The following is a 19,469-nucleotide window of genomic DNA, read 5'->3' as shown; positions in this document are numbered from 1 at the left end:
TGCTGAGCCAAACCGGCCAGGGCAGTCTTGGGTTTGATTCCCTTTTGATGTCTCTCTCTCTTCCTTTTTCCTTTCACTTTTCTTTAAAAATCAATAGAGAGAATGTCCTAGGTGAGGATTAACCTCTGTGTGTGTGTGTGTGTGTGTGTGTGCGCGCGCGCGCGCACGCACAGTGGGCTGCTGCTTCAGAAAAGATGGAAAGTACAATGTTATACGTTTCTTAGAATAGCATTAGATTATTTTGAAGGCAGAGACTGTATTATTCATGTTTTTGTCACCAGCATTTAGCAAATTGTTTGGCACAGAATTGTTAAAAAGGACTTGTATTCACCAGTCCAACCATTTCTTAAGGCAATTTCACCAGATCTCTTTATGGGTTCCCAAGTACTATATACAAATAGAAAAGATTCAGGTGGGAAGGTACTATTTTGCTATTCATACCACATTCCCTTCTTGGCTTCTACTTCTGTGGTGTTGCTTTAAATAGTTTTTACTTACTATATCAGAAGCATTTTACACAGTTCATCTCTTTCACTTCCTTGATTCACTTTACTCTCCTTCCAGGAATCCCATATTTTCCCAGTTTTCTTCCTACCTTACTGGTTGCTACTTCTGTCTCCTTTTCTGGTTCCTCTTTCTAAACTCTTAAAATTGGAATGTCTCTGGGCTCAGTGCTCAATCATTTTCTTTACACACTCACTCCTAAAGTGATTTAACTTAGTTTCATTGCTTTAAATTAATCATCTGTAGTCTAATGCTTCCCAAACTTATCTCCAGCCCAACCTCTCTCCTTAATTCTGGATTCTTGTATCCAACCCTACTCAAAATCTTCACTTGGATAGTTAATAGACATTTATTTAAAAATCAGCGTATTCAACACTGAATCCCTTCCTTATCTTCCTCAGACCTATTTTACCCTATGAAGTAATTACATTTTCATCATTTTAGTTACTCGACCAAAAACTTTGGAATCATCCTTGACTTTTCGTACACCCCACATCCAGGCCATCAGCAAATCTTCTTTGTTCTATCTTCAAAAATTATCAAGAATCTGACCATTTCTCACCACCTTCACTGCCACAATCTTCTCTTGACTGAATTACTGCAATATTCTCCTAACTGATCTTTCTTCTTTTACCTTTACCCCTTTGCATTCTGTTCTGAATGTAGCTGTCATAGCTATCCTTTTGAAATTTTGGTTAGATCATGTTGATCTTCTGTCCAAAATTTTATGGTTCATGTTTTACTCAGAGTAAAAGCCAACATTCTTAAAATGGCTAATAAGGGCCTATAAAATCTGACCTTCTGTGAATACATCTACTGCCCTGTTCATTGTTTCTTCCCCTCTAATCTTATTGGCTTCTTCTTCTATTAGAATAAGAAAGGCATACTATTGCCTTTGGATCTTTGCCCTAGTTGTTCTCTTTGCCTGAAACACTCACCATAAATCTGTATGGCCAAGTATTGCTTTTTATTTACATGTCACCTCAATAAAGACTACTCTGACCACTTTATTTAAAATTGCACTCATTGCCCATCTGGTGTGGCTGAGAGGTCACAGGTTCAATTCCCTGTCAGGGCACATGCCTGGGTTTTGGGCTCTGTCCCCACTGGTCGGGGCATGCAGGAGGCAGCCGATGGATGTTTCTCTCTTTCTCTTCCTTCCTTTCTCTCTGAAAAAAATCAATAAAAAACATTTAAATAAATAAAATCGCACCCATCTTTTCTCGTCAGTAATCCCCATATGCTTATCCCTTTTCCCCCCATAATTTCTAATATATTATTGATTTATTTATATTTGTTTTTTTGCCTGTTTTCTCATTCTAGAACATAAGCTCTATACCTTTAGGGGTTTTTGGTTTTTTTTGTCATTTAAAATGCCTAAAACAATTTATGTGACAGAGTAAGTGATAAATAAATGTTGAACATATGAATGGATCTTAGGAGGCATAAAAGGAGTTAAATAATAATCTAGAACCCCAGAACTTTACTCAAATAACTCCTTATGGGAGGGGGTGGGCTTAGAGATGCAGATCATCTGAGCCAAGCGAGAAGAGATGATGGGGATTGTAAAGGTCTTTCCAGTTCCTGCTTTCATTATTTCAGTATCAGCTTTCCATTATTGAGTTGTTATGTTAGTATCTAGAATGTAATATTGACTGGTACATGCTGCTACTTGCTTCCTGAATTAAACCTAGCCACTACTTTATGGCACTATAAATATACTACCGCAGATGGTAAAGATGCATGAGGGACTTTATAACTATGGTCTTTGCTCTGAAATACTAATTTGGTAGATTGACAAGTGTGAGAACCTTACTGGTGCCATGTCTTTTTCCATTTTCCTTTTCCTACTAGTTAGAGGAATTTGCTATAGAGCAAGCCAATAATTTTCTTTATTCTGAATGATAAAATTTGGAAATACTTTTTAATAACTCTTCATTTCTTCATTCAACAAACGTTTATTAAGCAACTAGTAAGTGCCAAGTGTGATGGGCACTGAGGATGCAGCTGTGAACAAAACACATTCCTCTGTCATTGAAATCACAATCTATGGGGGAAGAGAGATGTTGATAGAGTAATCACAAGTGAGACAAGTGACAGAAAGGAGAAATAGAGATTGCCACTTGTAGAAGAGGAAGATAGAAGATGAAGGAAAGCTTTTCTGAGGATGTTGTTTAAACTAAAGAGGGATAGGGATAACTGTCATGCAGAGGAAATGGTATTGTTGATAAATGTTTCTGATTTTAAATATGCATTTTTTTTCTTTTATATTTATTCATTTATTCCCTGCTCGAGGAGATTTTTTTCCATTGATTTTCAGATAGAGTGGGAGGGAGGGATGGAGGGGGAGGGGGAGAAAGAGAGAGAGAGACATCAATTGGTTGCTTCCCGCACAACCCCAACCAGGGCCGGAATCGAATTTGCGACCAAGGTACATGCCCTTGACTGGGAATCGAATCCATGACTCTTTGGTCTGAGGGCTGATGCTCTGACCATTGAGTCAAACCGGCCAGGGCTGCATATATATTTTCAAATGGATATAATTTTATTTTCCAGTAGTCTTTTCAGTGTTTGTTTCAAACATGACTTAATTGACTGAATGGTATTCTGTCATGTATTTTCCAAATTAGTTTTGCTACACTTTTCAGTTCTTTTGCTTCTTATGTCTATTTTTTGTACTTGTCTCACTTGATATTTCTGATGCCATTCCTCTTTACTTTTTTTTTTTAATCCTCACCCAAGGGTAGTTTTCTTTTTATCTTCAGATAGAGTAGGAGGGAGAGAGAGAGAAGCATCAATGTGAAAGAGACACATCAACTAGTTACCTCCACGTGTCCTCGACCATGGCTGGGGATGAAATGCAACCACGACTGGAATCGAACCTGAAAGTCATTGGTTCGCAGGCTGACACCCTAACCACTGAGCCAAACTGGCTAGGGCTTCACTTTTGCCTGACAATGTTTTATGTTCTTTATCTTCTAGTTGCATGTTCTTCATGTGAAACATTTTATCAATCCCTCTTCTCTTCTTGTCTCTGTTTCAGTCCATTGCAGTTACTGTTTTTTAATGGTCAAATTATCCCATCTTTGGCCAGCAGGTGTCCTTTCAGGTTGGCTTCTAGTCCTTTCCATTATCAAGGCCCATGGAAAGGACTTTGTCCAGGATTTTTGCCTTCCTTATTCATGACTTAGATTTGTCTTACAATTCTTATCTGATTTTGGTATAAAGATTATGTGATCAAATAAATAAATTGGGTAGTATTTCCTTTTTATTTTTTTTAATATAAAAAATATACTTTTCATTTATTTATAGCAATATTCCAGGCATTGTTAGGATGAGCGGCAGATAGGCCAACTATGTATAAGCTTTTGTAAGAGCTTCAAATTTAAAAAACAAACAAGTATCGTGTGATTTCATTTATATGTGGAATCCAATGAACAAAGCAGACTGATGAACCTCAGAGAGAAGGGCAGGAATCCTCTTTATGTTTTCTTTCTTTTATTTTTTCCCAATAAATGTTAGGTACTAGTAAGGATACATTAGCCTGAAGTGTAGTATTTGTAGTGGGCTTTTTTTTGTTGTTTTTGTTTTGTGTTGTGTTGGTGGTGGTGGTGTTAATTTATTTAAAAGTTATAGGACTAGCCGTGGCCGGTTTGGCTAAGCAGTTAGAGCGTCGGCCCTCAGACCAGAGAGACCCGGGTTTGGTTCCCGCTAAAGGCACATACTTTGGTCACAGTTTGTCCTCGGCCCCGGTTGGGGTTGTGTGGGTGGCAACCAATCGATGTGTCTCATGTCGATGTTTCTCTCTCTTCGTCCCTCTCTCCCTCCCACTCTATCTGCAAAAATGTCCTTGGATGAGGATTTAAAAAAAAAGAATGAAAAGTTACAGAACTATTCAACTTTTTTAGTTTTGGTAGAATCTGTAGAGCTATCCCCCATTTTCATTCCTGGCATGGGTTTTGTATGTGTGTACATGTGCATCTGTGTCTTTTGTTCCTCAGTCGGTCTGGTCAGGGATTTTACTTGTTTTATTGATCATTTCAGAGAACTAACTTGTGGCATTATTAATGCTCTCTATTCTGTGATTGTTTCCTATTTCATTAATGGTCCAATATATAGTTAGTTTTTATAAATGTTCCATGTGTTTTTGAAAAGAAAATATGTATTCTATAGTTGTTATGTATGACATGCTAATCATTTAGTTCTTCTATACCCACACCTTTTTTTGGTTTGGCTATTTTATTTTCTTAACTTCCAGTGTCACAAAAAATATAAACACATCTACAGGTTTCCTAATTATATCCATTTTAATATTTAATAACCATTATTACAATGTTGTATAACCTTAACACCAATATTTCCAGGACTTTTCCATCATCCCAAACAGAAACTCTGTACCTATTATGCAATAATTCTCTACATCTTCCTTTTTCAGTTCCTGTTAACCTCTAGATTACTGTCTATATGAATGGGTCTATTTTAGATACCTCATATAAAGGAAATCATACAATATTCTTACATGTGTGGATTATTTTACATGGCTTTTTTTTTCATCCTCACCCGAGGACATTTTTTGCATTTATCTTCAGATAGAGTGGGAGGGAGAGAGGAAGGAAGAGAGAGAGAAACATCGATGTGAGAGAGACACATCAACTGGTTGCCACCCACACGATCCCAACCGGGGCCAGGGACCAACTGAAACCAAGGTACGTGCCCTTAGTGGGAGCCAAACCTAGAACTCTCTGGTCCACAGGCCGACACTCTAACCTGTGAGCCAAACTGGCCAGGGCTACATGGCATGTTTTTAAGGTTCGTTGTGTTGTAGCATGTGGCATAACTTCATTTCTTTTTAAGGCTGAACAACATTCTATTGTATGGATATACCACATGTTTATTCATCTGTTCATGGACATTTGGGTTGTTTTTACATTTTAGTTATGTAAATAGCGCTGCTATGAACATGGTGTACAAGTATCCGTTTGAATCTCTGTTTTGAAATCTTTAGGTTATATACCTAGGACTGGAATTGTTTATGATCATACATTAATTCTGTATTTAATTTTGAGGAACTTCTAAACTGTTTTCCACAGCAGTTGCACCATCATTCCGCCAGCATTGTATAGTGTTTTAATTTTTGCCATATCTTTGTCAGCACCTATTTTCTGTTTGTTTGTTTGTTTGTTTGCTTGTTTTTTATAGTAGTCATCCTAGTGGGTGTGAAGTGGTATCTCACGCTTTTTTTTTTTTTTTTAACTTTCAGTGTTTTATATCTATGTTTAGTCCTGAGTTATAGACATGTTGAAATTTGTTTGTTTATTTATTTAAATCCTCGCCTGAGGATATTTTTCTATTTATCTTCCGATAGAGTGGGAGGAAGGGAGAGAGAGAGAAACATCAACTAGCTGCCTCCTGCACAACCCCAACCGGGGTCAGGGATGAACTGCAATCGAGGTACGTGCCCTTGACTGGAATCGAACCCGCGACTCATTGGTTTGCGGCCTGATGCTCTAACCGTTGAGCCAAACTGGCCTATCTCATGCTTTTTCTTTGCATTTTCTTTATGACTAATGATGTTGAGCATCCTATGGTGTGCTTATTGACCATTTTTCTTTGAAGAAATTGTTTTCTTTTGTGTCTTTTGTTTCCCCAACCCCTCACCCAGGGATATGTTTTTTGTTGATTATACATGCCCCAACCAGGGATCAAACCCACAACTCAGGTGTGTGCCCTGACTGGGATTCAAACCTGCCACATTTCATTGTACAGGACATCACTGCAACTAACTGAACAAGGCTCCTTTTGTGTCTTTTGTTTTGTTAATCCTCACCCAAGGATACTTTTTAATTTATTTTCAGACAGAATGGAAGCGAAGGAGCAGGGAAGAGAAAGAGAAACATAAATTGGTTGCCTGCCCTTGACCAGGAATCTAACCCATGACCCTTCAGTCTGAGGGCCGATGGTCTAACTGCTGAACCAACCCAGGCAGGGCTGTCAGTTAAATTTTTAAAACTGTTGTGAAAGTAATTCGAGTTAAAGAAGTATGATGATACTGACCTTCAGAAAAGATTTTTTTTAAAGGCAGCCCTTTAACGTCAGTGTTTCTCTCTCTCTCTCTCTTCCTCTCTCTCCCTCCCACTCTATCTGAACAAAAAATGGAAAAATGTTCTCAGGTGAGGATAAGGAAAAAAAAAAAAAAGAATTGATTTGAGAGAAAGAAGAAGAGGGAGGAGGGAGGGAAACATCAATTTGTTGTTCCACTTATTTATTGGTTGACTCTTATATGTGCCATGACCAGGCATTGAACCTGCAACGTTGGCATAACAGGACAATGCTCTAACCAACTGAGCTGCCTGGCCAGGGCTCTTTCAGTTTTCTTTAACTACAGGGGTAGAGACTTCCCAGGTCACAACAGAAAAACTGGTTCCCCACACTCTTGGTAGTTCTGGAATACAGTTTCTGTCTCCTTAATCCTTCCCCACAAGACTGTCAAGCGTTCCATCAACCTCTTAGCCTTCCTCTTAGAATTCGAAAAGTCCTGGGAGAAAAGCAACCCAAGATACCAGACACCTCTTTGTGCCACTGTTCCTGTAGGTTGTTGGTTCAGTCATTTTTCACAACTTGTTGGCTCTCAGTGCCTACAAATGGCTCCAACTTTTTCAGTTGTCTTTCTTAAGAGGATTAGTTTGCATTGCCTTGTCTATCATTGATAGGAGGGCAAGTATCAATTTAGTTTTCATGGAAATAATTCATTTCAAGTGCCTGTTTCTTTGGCTTATTTAATGTCATTACAGTAAAAAGTATAACTAGCATAGGCAGGTTTAGAACAAGCATTACTGGTGTTTATTACTATGTAACTCAGATGTTGAGTTAGAAGTAAATATATGAGAGGTGGTCTGCTACTTATAGTTGTTTGGTGGTAGTTTTTTTTAAAAAAAGCAGGAATGAAGCATATTAGTTAATCCCGTGAGACTAAGTGAATGTTAGTTAAGATGTCTTCTGTTGGTTTTTTTACTTGAAGCTTGTATGCTGTGGAGGTTCTTGCCTTAGGTAATCCTGGTATAAGTTAACTGGTACATTTTAGGTAATTGTGATCGTTTGCATCTCTGGGTATCAGGATTTTTTATTCCTGTTTCTTGTCATCTTATTTTTAAAATCTGTCTCATTAAAAATCTTCTCATTTAGTCAAGGAGTATCTATTTACCTACTTTCTTCAGGGCAGCATGCCAAAGTTCGGTGGGAGGAGACAGTCATAGATCTTTTCTGCCAGAAGAAAAAAAGAAAAATGTTTAAAAAGAAAAGACATGTAGAAAAATAATTGAAATATAAGACATAGTATGATGAGTTAACTAAGTGTTTGGATAAAGTGCTCAGTAGTTCAGAGAACCATGAATAATATTTTCTAGGGGAATTTCCACTTTGTTTTGATTGTGATTAAGTTTATTCTTCCAAATACCAGAATGCAGTATATTTGGGATCTTATGTTTTGGTCATGTATTTATAAGAAGAGTCTGTGAGTTGAATGAACGTGTTAGATCATTTTTAGATATATAAGAATTCTAGTTTTTAAGATAATATCTGTGATGTAACTGTGTGTCTGAGTTTGTTTATTTATTTTCCCTTTGGTCTCTGTTTATAGGAAGAGCATTAAGAAGCTGGTTTTGAAAAACCTTAACAATAGCAGTCTCTTCTCTCCTGTTAATCGTGATTCAGAAGATCTAGCTTCACCGTCTGATTATCCAGAAAATGGAGAGAGGTAAACAAATTCTGTTTTGGGTTGTTTTCTGTTAGAGTACTCTGTTCTCATTCTGAAAGATTCTGAGCGTAAAATATGGTCATTCAATGAAAATTTATGAAATCTGGCGAATGTTGTGTAGAAATATTATAGCAGATGAGTACTTAAAAATTAAGTCATGTTTTTGCTTCCTGAGTGTTTTAGACCTTAAAATTATCAGAGTTCTGATTCAGTTCTGCAGAACTATTTTGATATCCACATATGTCATTTTGAACGTTAGCATACATTTGACATTTATCCCCCTTAAAATAAGGGATATTTTGTGATAAGTATTGGAGTGTAATGATCATTGTAACCAAACCAAAGTATAGAAATATATAAAATGTATAAAGGAAGAAGTGGAAGTATATGCATGAATCTTTAAGTTTGGGATATATTCTTACAGTTTAGAAATTGTTTGTAAATATATTCTTTTTAAATTTTCTTTCTTTATTGATTTTTAGAGAGAGGGGGGGGAGAGAGAGATAACAAACATCAATGTGAGACAGATACATCGATCAACTGCCTCCTGCACGCCCCCTACTGGGGATTGATCCCAAAACCTAGGCATGTGCCCTGACCAGGAATTGAACTGGAACCTCTCAGTTCATGGGACGACGCTTAATGCACTGCACCATACTGGCTGGGCTGCCCCCTCTTTTTTAAATAGCCATTTGTGAATGTAAGATAATTCAATTAGTTCTCTATTGGAGGGTGTTTAGATTATTTGATATTCCTGTATTCAAAATAATGACTCTGAAAAATGTATGTATGATATATATATGTCTTTGCACTCCTGTTTTTTTCTCTTTGGATAAAATTTTAATTTAATTTTTTTCCCATTGAAGTATTTTCTAATACCTTGTTGATGATATTTAAAAATCTTAAATCTTTTTTAGTTTTTTAAATTTGAAACTCATCACTGGTTATTTGACTCCCACATAGTAGAGCATCTTGTTTTTTTATTTATTAAGTAAAAATTTGATGCTCAGAGCCATTTATTCATGAACATAGATCTGTTAAAAGCATGAAATTTACGGCCAGATTTCCTGGGTTAAAATTCCAACTCTGGTATGTATAGCTTTGTGATCTTGGGCAAGCTGCTTTATTTTCTGTGTCTTAGTTGTCTTTTATTTTTATAAAATAGGAAGAATGATAGTAACCTATGTTACTGGATTACTGCAATCATTAAATGGAATACAGTGGAATTATCTAGAATAGTGACAGGCACTTAGTAAAGTCTCAGTAAGGGTTGTTATCATTGTTACTACCACTACTACTACTACAAGCAGCTAAAATACTGTTTTTATTTTCCCTTCACAGATTCAGTTTCCTGAGCAAACCTGTTGATGAAAATCATCAGCAAGATGGAGATGATGATTCTCTCATGTCACGTTTTTATGCTAACCCTATTGCCAAACCCATTCCTCAAACCCCAGAGAGTGCTGGAAGTAAACACAATAACAGCAGCAGTGTGGATGATACCATCGTTGCATTGAACATGCGAGCTGCCTTGCGAAATGGGCTGGAAGGAAGCAGTGAAGAGACCTCTTTTCATGAGGAGTCACTGCAGGATGACCGGGAAGAAATAGAAAATAGTACTTACCATATACATCCAGCAGGTCAGGGTCAGATTGGTACATGACTAATCCCTTACCAGTCATTTGAAATTAAAAAAATAAATTGTTTAGTGATTTTAGAGAGGAAAGAAGGGAGATGGAGAAAGAGAGATAAGACCGTCAATGTGAGAGGGTAACATTTATCTGCTGCCTCCTGCACACCCCCTACCTGGGATTAAGCCTGAAGTCTGGGCATGTGCCCTGACCAGGAATCAGTCCAGCAACCTTTCAACCTTTTGGTGCAAGGGACGATGCCCAACCAACTGAGCCACACCAGCCAGGGCTGAAATTTTCTTCTTTTTGTCACAGATTTTCAACAGAATAAAAGTCAGCTATCTGAATGTTTAAATGTTTTTTATTTCATTTTATAGAGGTTAACATATAAACACTTTTCACTTATGCTTTGGTCAGTTCATAAATTCATACTTTTGTACCTTTGAAGTGGGTAAAAATTGTGTAATTTGAATTATCCTGGTATAGTTTAAAGATCCCAAATTTTATAGCCAGAGAGACTATCCTTATATTTTTCCTAGCTTTATAAATTTACATATAAGATTGCTTATTAGTTTTCAAATGAAAATGATAGTGATAATTATTTCTTATCATATAAGTTGTTTGAGATTTGAATGAGATTTAAGTTGAATTAGATGTTGAATAAGTTCTAACATGTATAGGCATTCAAATGGTAGTTGTTCTTGTGGTTATCATCACCTCAGTTCCGTGCTTTTTTTACCCCCAATAATGAACTGATTAATTTTTTTTTCCCAACTAACTCATGAAACAAGTAATATAAATTATAAAATTAGAATGTCTTGATCAGATACTTAGAGCTTGCCTTTTTTCTCTGTTGATTTAACATCTCATTTGGGTTTTAATAAATGTCATTACCTTTTAAAATTGAGGTACAAGTTATATATAGTGAAGTGTACAGACATTGTGTACATTTCAGTGAATTTTGTTTTATTTATTTATTTTTTATCCTCACCTGAGGACATTTGCATTTATCAGATAGAGCAGGAGGGAGAGAGGGAGGAAGAGACAGAAACATCGATGTGAAAGACACACATCAAGTGGTTGCCACCCACATGACCCCAATTGGAGCCGGGGACAAACTGCAACCGAGGTAAGTGCCCTTAGTGGGAAACGAACCCAGGACTCTCTGGTCCTCCGGCCAGAGCTCTAACCACTGAGCCAAACCAGCCAGGGCCATTTCACGGAATTTTGGCGCATACATATTCAATATCTCTAGTGCGTTGAATGTTCAACCAAAAGATAGATCATTTTGCCCTGGCCAGTTTGGTTCAACGGTTAGAGCATCAGCCTGCGAACCAAAGGGTCCTAGGTTTGATTCCCGGTTAAGGGCACATACCTGGGTTGCAGGTTCAGATGTGGTAGTGTGGGAGGCAACCAATGATGTGTCTCTCTCACATCAGTGTTTCTCTCTCTCTCCCCCGCCCCCCAACTCTATCTGAACAAAAAGAAAAAAGAAAAAAAGTCCTTGGGTGAGGATAAAAAAAATCCAAATATAGCCCTGGCCGGTTTGGCTCAGCTATTAGAGCTTCGGCCCTTGGACCAAAGAGTTTCAAGTTCAATTCCGGCCATGGGCATGTACCTTGGTTGCAGTTCAATACCCAACCCTGGTCAGGGTTGTGCAGGAGGCAACCAATTGATGTCCCTCCCTCCCTCCCTCCCTCTCTCTCTCTCTCTTTCTCTCTCTCTCTCTCTCTCCCTCCCTCCCTCCCTCCCTCCCTCCCATTCTATCTGAAAATCAATGAAAAATATCCTTAGGGGAGGATTTAAAAACGAGGAAGAAAAAAAATAATCCCAAGTATATACTTTTGTGTGTGTTTACACGGATTCATTATGATACTACTATTTTTATTTTCAAATATCCAGTCTAGATTTTTTATTGTTTCTAATTTTCTCATTGAGAAAATTTTGCCACCTCCCAATTTAAAATTTAATTCCCAAGGACATTAATAACAACCCTCTAAATCTTGCCAATAGAGAAACAAGTTTAGTACAAAAGTGAGCATTGCTGGAGGCTGGAATTTAATCTGATAATGGCCTTAAATTGTTTTCTCAGAGCAAGTTAGCCTGACCTCCACATATAAATGGGTCAATGAGTGATTAGAACAAGCGTACCAGTATTCTATTTTCTTTGATTCTTCAGAAATCTGCCTAGTTGATATTTTTTTAAAAAATAACGCTGATTATATAGACCTTTATTTTATTTTATTATTATTTTTTTTTATCCTCACCCGAGGACATCCTTCCATTTTTTGTACAGATAGAGCGGGAGGGAGAGAGAGGAAGAGACAGAGAGAGAGAAACATCGACGTGAAGGGACACATCGAGTGGCTGCCACCGCACGACCAACTAGGGCCGGGGACAAACCGCAACCGAAGTACGTGCCCCTAGCGGGAACCGAACCCGGGTCTCTCCAGACCGCAGGCCGATGCTCTAACCGCTTAGCCAAACCGGCCAGGGCTATATAGACCTTTAAATTTACATTTGTCTTTGGGACTTTCTCATGTAGGATTTTTCATCTTGATTTTAGCTCTATTTGGGTGTCAATTTGAAAGATAAAAGGTTTATGGAAGACAATAGGCTATAAAATAAAAAGTGCTGGGTTTGGAGTTTTAGCTCCACCTATACCACTGACTTACTATTTAAGCCAAAGCAGGTTCATTTCACCATGTTTGGATATCTTCAGGTGTTTTCTTTTTTTAAAAAAGGTTTAAGCAAGCTTTTCCTGGAATGTATTCTGTGGAGTGCCTTTCATAGTGTAGTGTTTTAATGGGTGTCAGTGAAAAGAAGGTTCTGTGATTAGGTCTGGGAAACACTGGATTAAGTCAAGTTGAGTAGACTTCATTACTTTGCAAGTTTTCAGAACTTGGTAATTTGCTGTCCCAAACATGCTGTGCATATTTTCCATACTTACCTGAATGTGAAACTTTTAATTAAAAGAATAAAACACGTTTTGTTCTAGGACTAGTGCTTAGAAAACCAGTTTGGAAAAATGCTTTGTCCCTATATATTTTCTCTTTATGTAATAATTCAGTTACTAATTATTCAGGTAATTTTGAAAATTACTTACTGTATAGAAAAATTTTTTAATTATTTTTATTTATTTATTTATCCTCACCTGAGGATATTTTTTCTATTTATCATCAGATAGAGTGGGAGGGAGGAGGAGAGAGTGAGAGAAAGAGAAACATTGATGCGAGAGAGACACATCAACTGGTTGCCTCCCACACTACCCAACCAGGGCCATGGACGAACCCAACCGAGGTATATGCCCTTGACTGGAATCCAGTTTGCTACTCATAGGGCCAACGCTCTAACCATTGAGCAACACCGGCCAGGGACTATAGAAAATTTTTAAAAAGAGAAATATTATTGAAAATTCTTCTACCTAAGGACAGTCACAATATTATATTTTCTGGGTTTTTTTTGTTGTTTTTTTTATCATAGGCATTGTTCTCACTAAAGTTGGTTACTATACTATTCCATCTATGGATGACCTTGCTAAAATTACCAATGAAAAAGGAGAGTGCATTGTCTCTGACTTCACTATTGGTCGTAAAGGTGAGTATGACTTTAGGAGTTAGTAGTGTATAAGCCAGAGATCTGCACCTTATTTTTATAATTAAGTAAAGGAAGCTCTTGATAGCTTTTTTTTTTTTTTTTTTTTTTGTACTATGTTTTTATTGATTTTTTAGAGAGAGGGGAAGGGAAAGAGAGAAGCATCAATCAGCTACCTCCTGCACGAGGATCCCCACTGGGGATCGAGCTCACAAGCCGGGTATGTGCTCTGACTGGGGATCAAACTGGGACCTCTCAGTCCATGGGATGATGCTCAATCCACCAAGCCACACGGGTCAGGTTTACTTTATGGTTAAGTAAAGGAAGCTCTTGATAGCTCAATCGACTTTTTTTCTTTTGGACCCAGGACCGACCTTGGCTTGAATAACAGACAAGTAACAAAATAAGGCTAGAGTCTTATATCATTCTTTGGTAACTATTTGGGCTCATTACAATTTTCTACAATTAAAGGAAATATTGTAAACAGTAACAAATACTAAGTGAGAAAATTGAATTGTTGACGAGATGAGTAATATTTAGGTTCAGTTTCATGTTATTAAGGTATTATAAATGTAATTTTATTGGGGAAGGGCTCGGGTATTTTAACCCATACTCCAGACTAGGTGCTAAGGGTTGTTTATATAGCAGCAGCAGTATAGGTATTTGGTATGAGATTTAAGAAGGCTATTTTGAAGACAACATAAATGCTGTGAAAATACTGATGTTAAACCAGGTAACAATATATTTGGTGTCATCCATACATATTATGGATGAAATAAACCATTCAGTGGTATTGCTGGGTGATTAAAAATATTAATATTTAAAGTGGCTTGCTCCTTTTAATAATTAAAAGTATAATGTAGGCATTTACCCTCTATACAGGATGAGTTTTTAACTATTTGCTCTGATTTTTAGGTTATGGTTCAATCTATTTTGAAGGAGATGTGAATTTGACAAATCTAAATTTGGATGATATTGTGCATATCCGAAGGAAAGAAGTTATTGTCTATTTAGATGATAACCAAAAACCACCTGTGGGTGAAGGGCTAAATAGGTATGAATTTATTTATCTATTTAGAAAATAATCAGCCAAATCACAGTTTTTTTCTGTAAACACAAATGTGTTCATGTTATATACATTTTTTTTGCAGTTTGCTTTTTAACTTACTGTACAATGAGTGATTATTATTTCTCTACTTTTATTTAAAAGTATAAATAATACATGCTACATTATGACTTCTTGACTCTTTTTCCATAATATTACTAGGTCCAACTGTTAGTTTCTAAAAACATTTTTAGTAGTAGTTTTTTGTGTTTTTTTTTTCATATTTCTATGGTGACGGTGCTTAAGTCTTTCTCTGTATTGTGAGATACTGATATTTCTTAGATAGATGAAAGGGCCATAGTTAAAATTGTTTATGTTCATAACTACCAAGATTGAATTATGAATAGAAGATCCGAACAACCCTATAACTAATAAGGAACTTGAATCAGTAATCTAAAACCTCTACCTGTAAGAAAGCCCAACACCAGATGGCTTTAATAGTGAATGCCACTGAACATTTAAATTAGAACTAACACCAGTTTCTCTCAAACTATGCCAAAAAATCGAAGGGGAGGCAGTATTTCTGAACTCATTCTGTGAGGCAATTATTACCCTTATTCCAAAGCGAGGCAAAGACATTGTAACAAAGCTACAGACTAATACCTGTGATTAATATCGATGTAAATATCCTCAACAAAATACTAGCAAACAGAATTTAACAGTATGTTGGAAGGATTACACACCATGACCAAGTGGGATGTGTTCTTGTAATGCAAGGATGATTTAATTTTGCAAAAATCGATCAGTGGTTTTCTTACCACATAATCATCTCCATTGGTTAGGAAAAGCACTTGACAAAATTCAATATTCTTTCATGATAAAGACACTCAGCAACCTAGTCCTAGAAGAAAACTACCTTAACATAAGGTCATGTTTGAAAAATCTAGAGTAAATATGAAAGACTGAAATTTTTTCCCAAGGTCAGGAACAAGACAAGGATGCCTGCCTTTGCTACTATTGGAAATCTGAGCAAGAGTAAGAAAAAGAATTAAAAGGCATCCACCTTGAAAAGAAAGGAGTAAAATTATCTCTGTTCACAGATGATTTGATCTAATATGATCTTATATGACGAAAACCTAAATATTCCACTAAAAAAAACCTGTTATAACTAATAAATTCAGTAGGATACAAAATCAACATGCAAAACTTTATTTCTAAACACTAACAATGAACAATCTTAGAATAAAAAATAAACCAATTTTATTTAAAATAACATCAAACAGAATAAGAAAAACTTAGGAATAAACTTCACCAAAAAAGCAAAAGGCTTGTACACTGAAAACTATGAAACATTGCTGAAAGAAATTAAAGAAGACAATAAATGGAAAGATATCTCATTTTCTTGGACTGGAACACTTAAAATTGTTAAGATGTCCATACTACCCAAAGCAGTCTACAGAGTTAGTGTATTTGTATCAAAATCCCATTGGCATTTTTTGCAGAGATAGAAACATCCTTCCTAAAATCATATGGAATCTCAGGATACCCTAAGTAGCCAAACTAATCTTGAAAAAGAATAAAATTGGAGGATTCTCTGTCTTTAACACTTACTACAAAGCTATAGTAACCATAAACAGTGTGGTATTGACATAAAGACAGACAATATAGATTAATGGAACAGACAGAATATGAGAGCCCACATTTAACCCTCACATATATGGTTAAATGATTTTTAACAAGATTGCCAAGACCATACAATGGGGAGAGAACAGTCTCTTCAACAAATGATTTTCAGGAAACTGGATATTCATATGCAAAAGAATGAGGTTGAACCATTATGTTATGCCATAAGTAAAAATGAACTTCAGATGGATCAAAGACCTAAAACTAAAATTCTTAGAATAAAGAAATTTATTTTCTTCAAGTTTCATGACATTATATTTGACAAAGATTTCCTGAATTGGACACTAAAAGGCACAGGCGACAATAGTAAAAATAAACAAATTGGACTAATCAAAATTTAAAACTTATGTACATCAAAGAGCACAGCAGAATAAGGGAAAATATTTACAAATAATATATATGATAAGAGGTTAATAACTGGAACATGAAGTAAGAACTACAGCACAACAACAAAAATTTAAAATAGGACTTGAATACACATTTTTCCAGAGATATACAAATGGGGAACAAGCATATGCGAAGATACTTGACATAACTAATAATTAGGGAATTCCAAATCAAAACCACAATGAAGCCCTGGCCAGTTTGGCTCAGCGGTTAGAGTGTCGACCTGTGGTCCCGAGAGACCCGGGTTCGGTTTCCGCTAGGGGTGCGTACCTCGGTTGCAGTTTGTCCCTGGCCCTGGTTGGTTGTGCGGGTGGCAGCCACTCGATGTGTCCCTTTCACGTCGATGTTTCTCTCTCTCTGTCTCTGTTCCTCTCCCTCCCTGAACAAAAAATGGAAAAATGTCCTCGAGTGAGGATAATAAAAAAAAACAAAAAAACACCACAATGAAGCTATCACATCCATTGGGATGGTTGGTATAAAAAAAACAAGGTTTTGCAAGAATGTGGAAAAATTAGAATCTTTTGTGTATTGTTGGTGGGAAAGGAAAATGGTAAGCTGCTAGTGAAAAGAGTGTGAAGGGTCCTCAAAAAATTTAAAATGATCCAGCAATTCCACTCTAGGTATATATCCAAAAGAATTGAAAGCAGGATCTCAAAGACCTGTTTACACACTTATATTCATAGTAGCACTATTCACAGTAGCCAAGTGGTAGAAGAAGCAACATGTGTTCAGTGACAGATGAATGGATAAACAAAATGTGTTATCTACATAGAGTGGAATATTTTTCTACTCAGTGAAACAAGTCAGTTGCAAAAAGATAAATACTGTATGATTCCACTTATTTGAGGCTTCTAGAGAGTTACATTCATAGAAATAAACAGAACAATGGTGGTTGCCAATGGATAGAAGTAGGGGGAAATGGGGAGTTTTTTGTTTTTATTTATTTTTTCTTTCTTGATTTTAGAGCGAGAGGAAGGGAGAGGGAGAGAGAGAAACATGAATGAGAGAGAACATCATTTGGCTACCTCCTGCATGCCCCCTCCTGGGGATTGGGCCCATAACCTGGGCATGTGCCCTGACGGAATCGAATGGCGATCTCTTGGTGCATGGGTCAGTGTTCAACCACTGAGCCACATTGGCTGGGTGGGGAGTTGTTTTTTAATGGTATAGTTTTCAGTTTTGCAAGATGAAAAGGTTCTGTAGGTTGGTTGCAGATTGGTGTACATATATCTAACATCACTGAGTAGTACAGTTAGAAATGGCTAAGATGCTAAATTTTATGTTTTACCTTTTTAACACAGTACAAGTATTATATTTAAAGACATCTGTTATTGTTCTGACCAGTGTGGCTTGGTTAGGCATTGTCCAGTGCACCCAAAGGTTGCCAGTTTGATTCCCAGTAGGGGCTGTGCAGGAGGCAGCAGATTGATGTTCCACTCTCAAATTGATATTTTCTTGCTCTAAAATTTAGTAAAAAAATATATAGATATTTTTAAAGTCATCATATTGCCTGGCTGGTATGGCTTGAGCATTGTGGATGGAGCGTTGTCCCATGGACTAAGAGGTCCCAGTTCTATTCCCGCACATGCTTCAGTTTCAGACTTGATTCCCAGTAGGGGGTGTGCAGGAGGCAGCAGATTGATGTTTCTCTCTCATATCGCTATTTCTATCTCTGTCTCCCTTCCTCTCTCTAAAAAATCAATAAAAATGCATTTTAAAAAATAAAAATAAATTAAAAAGTCATCTTACTATGTGCTAGTCACTGTATCAGGTGTAAGGTATACAGAATGAATAGGACTCAGTCCTTGAACTCAGGTATTGATATTAGAAGGAAACATCACTCATTATTTAATGATTAATATTTCTGATACTTCATTCTACAAGCATTTGTTGCTTATCAAGTACAATAGCATTCTTGAGACCTTCATTAAGACTTAGGTCTTAGCACTGGACTAGAACCACTAGACTCTGTCAAGGATGTATAACTTAAGTGTTATTAAAATTAAATTGGAAAATGCCCGGCCAGTGTGACTAAGTGGTTGAGCATCGACCGATGCACCAAGAGGATGCTGTGCTGGTTCAATTCCCAGTCAGGGCACATGCCTAGGTTTGTGGGCCCAGTCCCCATTGGGGGTCATGGAGGCAGCCAATCGATAATCTCTCTCATCTATGTTTCTATCTCTTTGATGTTTCTATCTCTCTCTCCCTCTCCCTTCATCTCTCTCTAAAAATCAATAAAGAAAAAATATTTAAAATTAGATTGGAAATAATTGATGTGCATAGTAGTTTGGAATAAATGGTATTTTACCCTTGAACCAGATACTGAGCTAGTTGATGTTGGGGTAATTCCTTGCTCTTAAACTTATCTACCTTGGGAGGTGAGAATCAAGTTTATGAAACATCTGTGGAGTAATTCCAAAATAATATAGGTACCTTTATTTGCTATTTCTAAAGATGTTAGTTGGCTTCCTGGTCTTATATTTGTAACACTGACATTGTACTTGGTTGTATGTTACAGGAAGGCGGAAGTTACACTGGATGGAGTTTGGCCAACAGATAAAACGTCTCGTTGTTTAATAAAGAGCCCAGATCGACTTGCTGATATCAACTATGAGGGAAGATTAGAAGCAGTTTCAAGGAAACAAGGGGCTCAGTTCAAAGAATACCGTCCTGAAACAGGTTCTTGGGTGTTTAAGGTATAGTGACTTAATCCGGTTCTTAACTGTAGCGAGAGTCACAAAATGCTGTTGTTGGAAATGATCTGCTCTTAAATTCTCTTTATGTTCAAATCAGGAAATAGATGTAGAGATACATCATGATTTGCTTCAAATTACACATCTAGTGAAATCCCAGAGCAGTAAGGAGTTATAAA

At 36.8% G+C, this 19,469-nt stretch overlaps 1 protein-coding gene across 5 annotated transcripts in view; it reads left to right on the top strand.

The window, feature by feature from the left end:
• The window catches only part of NUP98 (nucleoporin 98 and 96 precursor), a 121,218-nt gene that overhangs the window by 65,960 nt on the left and 35,789 nt on the right, over positions 1–19,469 (top strand). For all 5 annotated transcript variants that reach the window (XM_036259063.1, XM_036259061.1, XM_036259060.1 and 2 more), the window contains exons 15-19: positions 8,141–8,257; positions 9,599–9,897; positions 13,372–13,485; positions 14,398–14,536; positions 19,116–19,293. In XM_036259063.1, the coding sequence (XP_036114956.1) occupies positions 8,141–8,257; positions 9,599–9,897; positions 13,372–13,485; positions 14,398–14,536; positions 19,116–19,293 (847 nt within the window). The remainder of the gene's footprint in view (positions 1–8,140; positions 8,258–9,598; positions 9,898–13,371; positions 13,486–14,397; positions 14,537–19,115; positions 19,294–19,469) is intronic.

The sequence above is a fragment of the Molossus molossus genome, unplaced genomic scaffold (genome assembly GCF_014108415.1).
Source record: "Molossus molossus isolate mMolMol1 unplaced genomic scaffold, mMolMol1.p scaffold_m16_p_13, whole genome shotgun sequence".
Lineage (NCBI taxonomy): Eukaryota > Metazoa > Chordata > Mammalia > Chiroptera > Molossidae > Molossus > Molossus molossus.
Note: the sequence above shows the minus strand (reverse complement) of the source record. Positions and strands in the feature narration are given on the sequence as shown.